An 11,369-nucleotide genomic window follows, 5' to 3' on the forward strand; every position below is an offset into this window, starting at 1 on the left:
AGTTTCCCTCAGAGCAAACTGAGCTGACTTAAACATGTGACATGACTTGTCCAAAGTGGTAGTCAGCCCCTCTCAAAGGAACTGAAGGCGGTGCTGAGAGTGGCATGGGATGGGGCCACCACTAGGAAGGGTCTGACCTAGGATCTCCCCCGAGTTCTCAGATCAGGGGTTTCTCATTTGCATAATTTTTGTCAATTGAGCCAGTACTGAAATTTGAGGAAAGTCAGAACTGGAGAACGGGACTCAGAATACAAAGTTGCACTACGCCTTGAAACAAAGGCTTAGAGTGGTTGGGCTGGTGTATTGTGGGAACAGCAAGTCATGGTCAGGATGCAGAGAGTGAAAGAAGAATGTTACAGGATGAGGTGGGAGAGGCTATCTGAGGCCAGATGATGCAGAGCCTTTCAATGCCAGGCCCCAAACCCTGGGACTTTTCCTAAAAGCAGTGGGGAGCCATGGGAAGGATTTGAGAAAGGTAGTGACATAGTTAACTTTGTATTTTAAATAGATGCTCTGTTTGCTGTGCTGAAACAGAAGGGAAGGGAAAGGGACTGGAGATGCTAAAATTAGCAGGAACAATGGTTGCCTTAGCCAGGGGAGGTGGCAAAGGAGATGGTGAGAAGTGAGTGGATTCCAGAGATGTGTAGGAGGTAAAATGAACCATTTATTTGGCCCTGTGCTAAATGCATTACAGTGATTATCTTGTGTAATCAGTGCAACAACCTTATAGGTACCGTTTTAAACCATCTTACATGTCCAAAGTCATACAGAATAAATATTAGAGGTGATATTTAAATTGAAGCAATTGAATGTCAAGACCTATGCTCATCCCCCAATAATACAATAACTGAGAAGTATCCATTACATATGTGTGTGAATTTGAGTGTGTGTTTTTAAAAATAGGTATACATTGAGATGATTCACAATTCTAAAGGTACAAAGGAGAATACAATGAAAAGTTTCCTTCCCTTCTGGAGGCAACCAGTGTCACCAGATAGCTTTTATACATGTATAAGATGTGCTGTATGGATAAGTAAGTGGCTAAGAGTAACAGATGCTGGAGCCAGACTTCCTGGATTCAAATGTTAGTTTCACCAATTACCAACTGTGTGACCTTAGGAAAATTCTTTCACTTCTCTGCATCTTAGTTTCTTAACCTATAAAATGAAGATAGTAGTACCTTTCTCATAGGGTTGCTGTGAGGATTTAATGAGTGATATGAGTGAAGCTCTCAGAACTGTGTTTGACACAAAATAGCCACAATTTAAGATGTTATTCTTTCTATAATTATGATATAATCCTCCCTTCTCTTTGTACACAATCCTCACAGTTTGGCATTTTGCATGTCTTAACTAAGTATCTTGGTGATCATTCCACATCTCCATACTATTAATGACAGTTGCATACTCCATTTTGTATAGCTGTGTCAGAGTTTATTGAAACAGGTCAGCAGTAATGAGCACTTAGGGAGTGTCCACTCTTTCTTATTACAAACAGTGCTGCAGCATATCATCTTAACACATACATCTTTTAGCACATGTATGAATCTATCTGTAAGATAAATTCCTGTAAGTGTAAATGGTGAGCCAAACAGTAAATGGATTTGTAAGTTGGCTAGATTTTCCCAAATTGCCCTCTACAGAGGTTATACCAATTTAACTCCCACTGGCAACTTATGAGAACGTCTGCTTCTGGGCAACCAGCCAATATTGAGCATTAACAAACTTTTTCATATTCACCATCCTCAAAGATGAGAAACAGTATTTTAGTAGTTTTTATAGCCATTTATTTTAGTATGAGTGAGTGAGTTTGAGCATGTCAAATTCCAGCTGTATTTGTGCATTGGATTTTGTTGCATGGCAATCACCATTGACTTTGGTGGGCCTAGTTCTAGTGACACGCAGGAGGCATAGTCCAATTAAGAGCAGGCTGAGGAATAAACGGGATGTAAAATGTAGAGTTAAAGTAGGCAAGAATTTGACCTAAGAGAAAGAGAGAAATAGGGAAGATGGTTGGAAGTGGAAGGGATTTTAAAATGTGCTTAAAATACAGATGAGAAGAAACCCTCAAGACCTTGAACTATGTTTAAATTGCAGGGATTGGGGACACTGCCAATTACTAGCTGGGAGACCTTGTGTAAGTCACTTAACCTCTCTGGGGCTTGTTTTCCTCATCTGTAAAAATGGAGCTTATAGTTCCTACCACATAGGGCTGTTGTAAAGGTTAAATGAGTGAACACATTCAACAAACTCAGTAAAGGGCCTGGCAAAATGTCATACTGTAGAACTGAACTGAACGGTCCTCCTCTCCCCAGACTTCCACCTGTGTTTTCAGAGAGATAGATCTTCCTTGGACGTTCTCAGGGTTCCAGTCTCGGGGCTGGAATGGCTACCAATGACTTAGGCACAGCCGCGGTGCGCAGGCGCGAGTGGCCAATGAGGTGGGGGCGCAAAGGGAGGAGCTGCGGCTGTCTCGGCTGTTCTGACGATGGCACCCCTCCCTCTGCCGCCGCACTCGCCCTTGCAAGCAGGCTCCTCCCGCCCCCCGCATTGCTGATGCTGCTGCTGGCCGACATGGACGTGGTGAATCAGGTACGCGATCCAGCACCGCGGACAGAGCCCGCCGCTGCCGGGCCTCCCCGCCCCGGGCGCAGCTGATCCGCTGACACAGAGGTGGTGACCAGGGTACTGGCCACGGACATCCGGCCCCCGACTCTGGGCCGGGGGTCTGCGGCAGACGAGGGGAGGAAGAGGGAGGTGAAGAAGGAGTGCGCCCTTTGCCGCAGCGAGCGCTGTCCTCACTGCCGCAGCGGGGGCTGCCACAAGCCCGGTTCTTTTACAGACCTCCGTTAAGGGAGGAAGAGGGAGTCTTGGGGCTAGGGTATAGACAAGGGGGAGAAAGGGGAGAGTGGAAGGAAAATAGGGGTGCTGCTCATGAGCCAGGAAATAGAGCAACAGAAGGTGTGAGGGCGGGGGATGGGAGGAGGGCTGACAGCTGCCCCTCCCAAACAGAGACGGTACCCCGGTAGAGAACCACTCCTTCCCCCAGAGCAGACCAAGGGTGTCGATCTGGTTTTGCCTCTCCAAAACCCCTAGTCTCCCCTCCCCCAGCACATATCCAGTGAAGTCATGCCCCAGCCTTCCCCACCTTAATCAGCCTAGACCCTCTGCCATCTCACTCTTCTTCAACACATTAGAACCTCACCCCTCCCTAACAAGTACCAACCCCTCCCCAGCCTCATCACCTCATACCACCCTCCATCACCACCATATGACTCACCTTTACCGCTGCAGACCCTTCCCCCACCCTAATGAACCCTGACTCCTTCCTCACTCATTCCACCGGAACCCTTTCTCCATCTGACTCACCTTTACCATTTCAGACCTTCTCTCATTCCCTAACCCATCCTGACTTAACCCCATCTTCCTCACCCCTGACCCCCTTTGCCAGCTACCTCACCATCTCTCCAGACCTCCCCACCAGTTCTGAACCCCGAGGGTCTTCTCTCAGGGAAGCTGTACCCACACTTGCCCAAAGTGTCACTTTCTCCTTCTCACCCCCTCTCCAAACGAATGTCCTCACTCTCTCCTGGAGGTCACATGCCCTATTCCCAGGGGTCATCATCTGATGGCTCCCCTCACCTCCCTCTCCATCCTCAACAACCCCATCCCCTCCCCACCGTTTCTCTCCTCAGCTGGTGGCTGGGGGTCAGTTCCGGGTGGTCAAGGAGCCCCTCGGCTTTTTGAAGGTGCTGCAATGGGTGAGTGTGGTCTGGGCCACGGGGAGAGAAGAAGGTAGGTAGTGGGATCTGGAAGAGCAGGGGTGGAGTTGGGGTGAGAAGCAAGCAATGGGTGAGTGGAGTGGGGGTAGAAGGGGATGGTGGAATTATACTCCAGGGTGAAGTCCCAGGGGCTTGGTTGGGGCCAGAGAATGGATGGGCTGTGAAGTGACGTCACATAATGCCAAGGATACCCCTGTTGTGAAGTGGAAGATTGTGATGTCCTACCTCTTCTCCTGAGGTGAGAGAGAGGAAGGGGAGGTGGAGCCTGCAGCCAGTTGCTGCAGGAGAGATGCAAAGCCAAGAGAAAACCTGAGACAGTGAAAAATAGAGAGAGAATGTGAGACAGTGAATGATGAAGATAGAGATGGAAATATCGAGAAAAAAGAGATACAGAGATATGACAGAGAGGAGACAAACAGAAACAGACAAAGAAAAGGTAGTCAGACACAGATGCACAGAGAACAGAGATGCAAAGAGATAAACACAAGAAGAGAGGCAGAAAATGAAAAGGGGATGGGGGAGAGAAAGAGACACCCAGAGAAAGGAGAAAAAGAGAGACTGATACACAGAGAAAGGGAAGTACAAGGGAGACAGAGAGAGCACCATACAGAGACCAAGTGAGAGACAGCAGGGAGATAGAGACAGACAGACCGAGAAACAGAAAGACATAGAGACACATACATTGACACAGCAAGAGGGGAAAAAAAGAGAGAGAAAAAGACAGAGAGATACTAAAGAGGCAGAGGCAGAGAAACAGATACAGAAGACAAAAAGACATCTAAGAAAGACAAAGACACATAAAGAAACAGAGAGACACCAAGAAAAATAGAGACACAGAGAAAAAGAGACAGATGGAAATATAGAGACATAGAAATAGAGTGACTGAGACAGAAGAGAGAGAAGAGGGTCAGAGCATTGAAAGGTACAGACAGAGGCACTAGGAGAAAGACAGGAAGAGATAGCCACACCCCTGTAATCAGCTTGTCCTTGGGCAGGATGAGCCCTGATTAGAGGGTGGGGGTGGGGACCTGTCCATCTGCTGCTGCCTGTGCTGGGCCCTGGTCTGTCCAGAGGAGGGCACCCCCACCTCACATGCACACAGGCTCACCGCCATCCCCATTCCTGTTGCCCAAGGTCTTTGCCATCTTCGCCTTTGCCACATGCGGCAGTTACAGTGGGGAGCTTCAGCTGAGCGTGGATTGTGCCAACAAGACCCACAGTCTCCTCAACATCGAGGTTGAATTCGAGTACCCCTTCAGGTGTGCCCTCACCCACACTTAGCCCACCCTTGGGACCCTGCCAGACCTGGGAGAGGAAGGGGTGGGGTGGGACTGGACAACATGTCCTCCCCAGTGGCTCCTGTCCAGCCCCTACTTCAGGAGACCACACCCATTCAGGTCACTGCGCATGCACTGAGCACCTACCTTGTGCCTGGCACTACTCTGGATATCTAGGACATGTAGTGAGCAAGACAAGCATAGGCTTCTCTACCTGTGGAGTAGCCTTCTCTCTGTCCCACCGCTTCACTAATAAACTTTCACTTAAAAAAAAAAAGACAAGCATAGGCTCTTGCCCTTCAGCTATGTTCTAGTGAAGGGGAGGGACAGGAGACAAGCAATAAACAAGGTTCAAAAGTAAAGGTATATATAGCCTTAACACAGGAGGTTCTCAACTAATGTTACCCAATATCATTATTTAATTCCCATTCATTCATTCCATACACATTTTTTTTTGAGAATCTGTTGTACTGCTCAAAGTGCTAGTGAACAAAACAGACCAAGCTCCCTACCCTCATGGAGCCAATATTATAACAAATTAATTAATAAAGAGGATAATTGCAGATTGGAAGAAATTCAAGGAAAAGATCCTCATGCAGAGTTTTATGATAGAGAATAATGAGGGGGTGCTCTTTAGCTATAGGGAATGATTAAACCCAACTAAACAATTCTGATATTTCTTGAGCCCATACTCAGTGCTCAGTGTTAGGTACATGAGGGTGAGCAGAAGCAGGCAAGGTCCCTGCCCTCAAGGAGATATTTACTTTCTGGCTGGTGGGGAGGCAGAGACCCACAGACACAATTTCAATAGAGGCTTCTGAGGCTCCTCCACTACTTGGACAAATCACGTAACTGCTCTAGGTCTCAATTTACCCATCTGTAAAATGGAGAAGTACAGGGTTATAATGAATATTAAATGAATTATACTTGTAAAGTGTTTAGCACAGTGCCAGGCACACAATATCCACTCCATAAGTGTTTGTTAACATAAGGAAAATAAATAAATTCAAGGAACTCAGGAAATGGGTCATTAATTGAGTTGGAAATTTGAGGCAGGTTAGCACTAAGGGTAAATGGAGGCTCAGGAGATCACCCAGGGTGAGAGGGGAGAGTGAAGAGAGGAAAGCCCAGCAAAAGCTCTGAGCAATGGTTGGAAGAAAAGGAGGTGCCAGGGAGATGTGTCCTAAGAGGGAGAAGGGCAACGAAGGATCCACCAGTTCACAGAAGCCAGGGAAGAGAGTATGGGGAGGGAGAGTTGGCAGCATGGGTTAGTGCTGAGAGCAGGCACTTTGAGAATCCAGAAGACCACAAAACTATAAGGTCACCACTCCAACACTTCCCATGCCTAGGACCTCTGGTCCTGAGGATCTACCTTTTAGCCACAAGTCTCCCAGGAAAAAGTCTGTGCCATGGGTCCCCCTGACCAACCTATCACTGTCCCGATATCCCTCAAGGGCCTTTCAGTCCCCCTTGGATACTCCCCTCCCAACCCAGCACACTAGAAACCCAGCAGCTCAAACCCAGATTCAACTCCTAGCTCCAACATTTAACAGCTGTGCAACCTTGAGCAAGTAACTTAACCTTGCTGAGACTCTGTTCATCTGTAAAATGGGTATAATAATACCTGCTTTAGAGAATTACAGGGTAAGGGTCATTAAATGAGGCATTTATGCAAAATAGTAGGGGATCAATAAGTATAAGCTTTGGGACCTTTGCTACACAAGGGCACTGGCACCGTTTGCTCAATCTCAGGATCCTGTGCCCCAGTCTGAGGTGAGTTCTGGGACCCCACCCCAGGCCTCCCCACACACATTTTTCCCTATGACTCCCTCCTCCATAATACCACAAGGAAGGCCTTAGTCCCATGCCTACACAATCAGACCCTCCTCCCCTCAAATGCACACATCCTGTTCCAGGATCCCTTCTACCCTCCTGTCAGTCTGTCTCCTCCTATTTTGTAATTTCTGGGCTCTCCTCTGCTATGCATACATTTCTTTTTCTTGGGGAACTGAAGTAGAATGAGAAGAAGAGTCAGGATGATGTAGGGGGAAATCGCAGGGTTCAGATCCCAAACTCTACCATTCTTTCGCCATCTGTGTAACTTTAGGCAAGCTAATGCACTTCGCTGAGCCTCTGTTTCTGCCTCTGTACGTTTTATTTAATAAACATTTATTGAGCACCTACTATATGGCAGCACTGTTTCAGGCCCTAGAGACACAACAATGAACAAAATAAAGGGCAAAGCCCTGCCTTCTTGTAATTACAGTAAAAATCAAGGGAAAATGGTATGTCAAATGAGGTATCACTGCTACAGTGTAAAAATGGATCAAGGAAGGGGGCTAAGGAGTGCTGGGAGGGAATTGTTGAACTTTTTTAAAGTTTTTATTGATGAGAGAGAAAGAGAGGAAGGGAGAGAGAGAGAACTCAAAACCTTGGTGTATCTGGACAATGCTCTAACCAACTGAGCCAGGGCGGGAACAGTTTAATTTAATTTTAAATAGTAAGATCAGGGAAGGCCTCAGTGAAGAGAGGACAGTTGAACAAAGCTTGAAGGAGATGAAGGGAGCAAGACAAAGATATCTAGAAGAGCATTCCAGTGCAAAGATCCTGGGGTGGGAAGGTGCCTGGTATGTTCTACAAATAACCAAGTGGCCAAGATGCCTGTGTTAGAGTGAGGGATGAATAAAACTTTCACAGCATGCTATGAGCAGTCAATGAAATGTGACTGGTACACAATAGGTGCTCTGTGGATGGTTATTTCCTCCTCTTTTGGGGACCTTGTCAATCTGGGGGACTCATGACTGGGCAGGGGGGAGGGGGTTCTTAAAGTTTGGGCCACACCTACCCACCTCTCTCTGCAGGCTGCACCAAGTGTACTTTGATGCACCCGACTGTAGAGGGGGCACTTCCAAAGTCTTCCTACTGGGAGACTACTCCTCATCGGCGGAATTCTTTGTCACCGTGGCAGTCTTTGCCTTCCTCTACTCCATGGGGGCTCTGGCCACCTACATCTTTCTGCAGAACAAGTACCGAGAAAACAACAAAGGGCCCATGCTGGTGAGCCCCCACATCCACCTGTATGCAAGGGCCCCACAGGACACAGCCTCGAGGAGACAGCCATGTTCATAGGTCACACCAAATCCCAGACTGGCCCACCTGCAAGCAGCCGCCATAACAACCACATGTTACTGCTGCTGCTGCTGATGCTCTGAATATCAGGAACACTAAATCACAGAGTGACAGAGACACACTCATAGCCCACACAGAATCCCAGACAGGCCTACACCAGGAAACCTGCCACCTCTCACACAACCACACGGTCTCAATTAAAGAAAGGAGCACACAGAGGTTCACTGTGACAGTCATGCTTGTCATGCCACACAGACACACTGATTCCTACACAGCTGTACTCATATACCCTCATCCCAGACACAAAATGACACATATTCCCACATTTAGATGAAAGTGGAAAGACACAGATTCAACAACCATCCCTCAGAATTCCCCCATACCTACATCCGCTGTGTCACGCACAAGCCCAAGCTAGGAGAACCATCTTTAAGTGAATGTTAGGGAAAAGGCAGGGGAGAGGCAAACCTCTTCTGGGGGACCCCTCTACCAAGAAATCCTGTAATCTAAGGAGGGCGCACAGCCCAGCATGAAGCAGACCACTCACAGTGCCATTTTCCTCTCTCCTGCCCATCCTAGGACTTCCTGGCCACGGCAGTGTTTGCCTTCATGTGGCTGGTTAGCTCATCGGCATGGGCCAAGGGGCTGTCAGATGTGAAGATGGCCACGGACCCAGAGACCATTATCAAGGAAATTCCTAGCTGCCTCCAGAAGGAGAATACATGCAAGGAGATAAGAGACCCTGTGACCTCTGGCCTCAACACCTCCGTGGTGAGCCCTGGGAAGCTGGCCAGGCTGGCTGGGGAGGGGGGATGGGTCACTTACAGTCTGGGGAGTGGTGGAGGGAGAGAATGAGAGAATTCAGAGGATATCCAAGAGGGCTCCCCAGAGAAGGCATACCAACAACAAAGCCTAGAAGGATTAGATATTGTAACTAGCAATTATAAGTTAGCAATTGTAACTACTGTGATACCACAAACTGTCCGCAAAAGGGGGACATGACATCTTCTGTCCAATTAGATTTTGGAGATCTGGATCCCAGCCCCAGCCTAGTCAAACTCTCCAGCAACTCAGTACCCTCTCAATCCTGTTTCCTTACACGAAAAATGAATAACTTGAAATATTTCCCAACTGGACGCCCCCTACTGGCCAGAATCTGTCTGAGGTCAAATCCCAGCTCTGCTACTTAACAAGTTTTATGACCTGAAACTAGTTACTCAGCTTCTCAGGCCTCAGTTCCAGCCTGTAAGTTGAAAACTAAGACTAGGTCCTGTTCCAAAGTTGGATATTTAGTGTGCTAATAATACAGAGTGCTTAGAAAAGGGCCTGGCATATGGCAAGTCAAATACAAGTGTTGCAGATGTTGAGATTACAACCATTTGCTGGCTCTGAGACCTTAGGCAACTTAGTCTCTGTAGGCCTAAAATCTTCAACTGTAAAATGGAGATATTACTTCCTGTCCCCAAATTGGATTGGATTGTATATGTTTATTTTATATACATACAAAACATACTTTGTATTGGTAAAATATGTATTTAATATAAAAGTACATATTGGGTTGGCCAAACAGTCCATTTACTTTTTTCCATAAGACACTTTTTCATTTTCACCAATAACTTTGTTGATTTGGATGTTCTGAGTATGTTGCCTATCTCCCACTATTGGCTTCTAGTGAGTAGAGGCCAGGGGTCCTGCTAAACATCTTCCAATGCGTAAGATAGCCCCACAGCAAAGAATTATTTGGCCAAAATGTCAATAGTACCAAGAAACTTCACAAACCACTTTTAAAAAGATTTTATTTATTTTTAGAGAGAGGGGAAGAGAGGAAAACAGAGAGGGAGAGAAATATCAATGTGTGAGAGAACATGTTTTGCCATGTATAATGCGCAGTTTTGCCAAAATTTTTTAGGGAAAAATAAGGATGTGCATTATACATGGGTGTGATAATTACATACCATGGGTATAAACCTGTGTATAATGCGCAGAAAAATGGGGGTGCACATTATACACAGCGAAATAGTGTACCGACTGGTTGTCTCTTGCACACAAACCACTTTTGACATGTTCAATCGGTTACAGCACCTTCTCCACACACTGCACGAATCTTCTGTGTGTTTCAGTTGCGTTTTTACCTTTCTTGGGAATAATAAAGCTTAATACGCTGAAAGTGTTGCTTTTCTTCCATCTTCAGTATTAAAATAGCTACGACCACACAAAAATTCACCAATTTTGATAAGTGTCTTTTAAATGCACGGTGATATGACAGCTACCACAATACAATCTAACAAAATTGTTTCTAATGAAGTTAAAGACAACTAAGCCCTACTAGAGCCATTGTATGGAAACACATTTTGGCCAACCCAATATTTATATACCTTATACATTTTTAGTTATACTTATACACGTGTATTTAATCAAAGTGTATGCTTAATATTTCACTACATCACAAATTGATTTACTATATTTTATACATGTATAAATGTGCGTATGTGACATATAAATGCACAAACATACAAACAAATGTACGTAATACTACTCAACAACCCAGGAATCTGAACTCTAACATGCCCTCCCCCTCCCCCCGCAAGGTGGTTTTTATGCACATTGATGAATGCGCTGGGACTCAGGCGTCTGGGTTTCAGAAACCACCACCCTTCTGGAGCCCGCAGATCAGTGCCCAGCGCGCGCTGCCCCGACGTTTCCCGGGGCCGCAGAGGTAATGAGCGTGGGACGACAGGTGGGCTTTATCTCCCCTCAGGTCTTCGGCTTCCTGAACCTGGTGCTCTGGGTCGGCAACCTGTGGTTCGTGTTCAAGGAGACAGGCTGGGCCGCCCCATTCCTACGTGCACCTCCTGGCGCCCCGGAGAAGCAACCAGCGCCCGGGGACGCCTACGGCGAGTCGGGCTACGGGCAGGGCCCTGGTGGGTACGGGCCCCAGGACTCCTACGGGCCCCAAGGCGGCTACCAGCCCGACTACGGGCAGCCGGCCGGCAGCGGTACCGGTGGCTATGGGCCTCAGGGCGACTACGGGCAGCAAGGATATGGCCCTCAGGGTGCGCCCACCTCCTTCTCCAATCAGATGTAGTCTGGTGAGTGACGGGCGGGCGGTGTGGCCAAAGAGGGTACCTGAAAGGAGATGGGCGGGTCAGCGAACCAATAAGAGTCCGTAGTAATGAAGGGTG

The 11,369-nt window shown here is 47.2% G+C and overlaps 1 protein-coding gene across 1 annotated transcript in view; it reads left to right on the plus strand.

Annotated features, from left to right (window-relative positions):
• Positions 1 to 2,484: 2,484 nt before the first annotated feature.
• The window catches only part of SYP (synaptophysin), a 12,211-nt gene continuing 3,326 nt past the window's right edge, over positions 2,485 to 11,369 (plus strand). The window contains exons 1-6 of the mRNA XM_024580027.4: positions 2,485 to 2,591; positions 3,695 to 3,760; positions 4,916 to 5,040; positions 7,920 to 8,115; positions 8,767 to 8,958; positions 10,946 to 11,276. Of these exons, the coding sequence (XP_024435795.1) occupies positions 2,556 to 2,591; positions 3,695 to 3,760; positions 4,916 to 5,040; positions 7,920 to 8,115; positions 8,767 to 8,958; positions 10,946 to 11,272 (942 nt within the window). The 5' untranslated portion in view covers positions 2,485 to 2,555 and the 3' untranslated portion in view covers positions 11,273 to 11,276. The remainder of the gene's footprint in view (positions 2,592 to 3,694; positions 3,761 to 4,915; positions 5,041 to 7,919; positions 8,116 to 8,766; positions 8,959 to 10,945; positions 11,277 to 11,369) is intronic.

This window comes from Desmodus rotundus, chromosome X, assembly GCF_022682495.2.
Source record: "Desmodus rotundus isolate HL8 chromosome X, HLdesRot8A.1, whole genome shotgun sequence".
Lineage (NCBI taxonomy): Eukaryota > Metazoa > Chordata > Mammalia > Chiroptera > Phyllostomidae > Desmodus > Desmodus rotundus.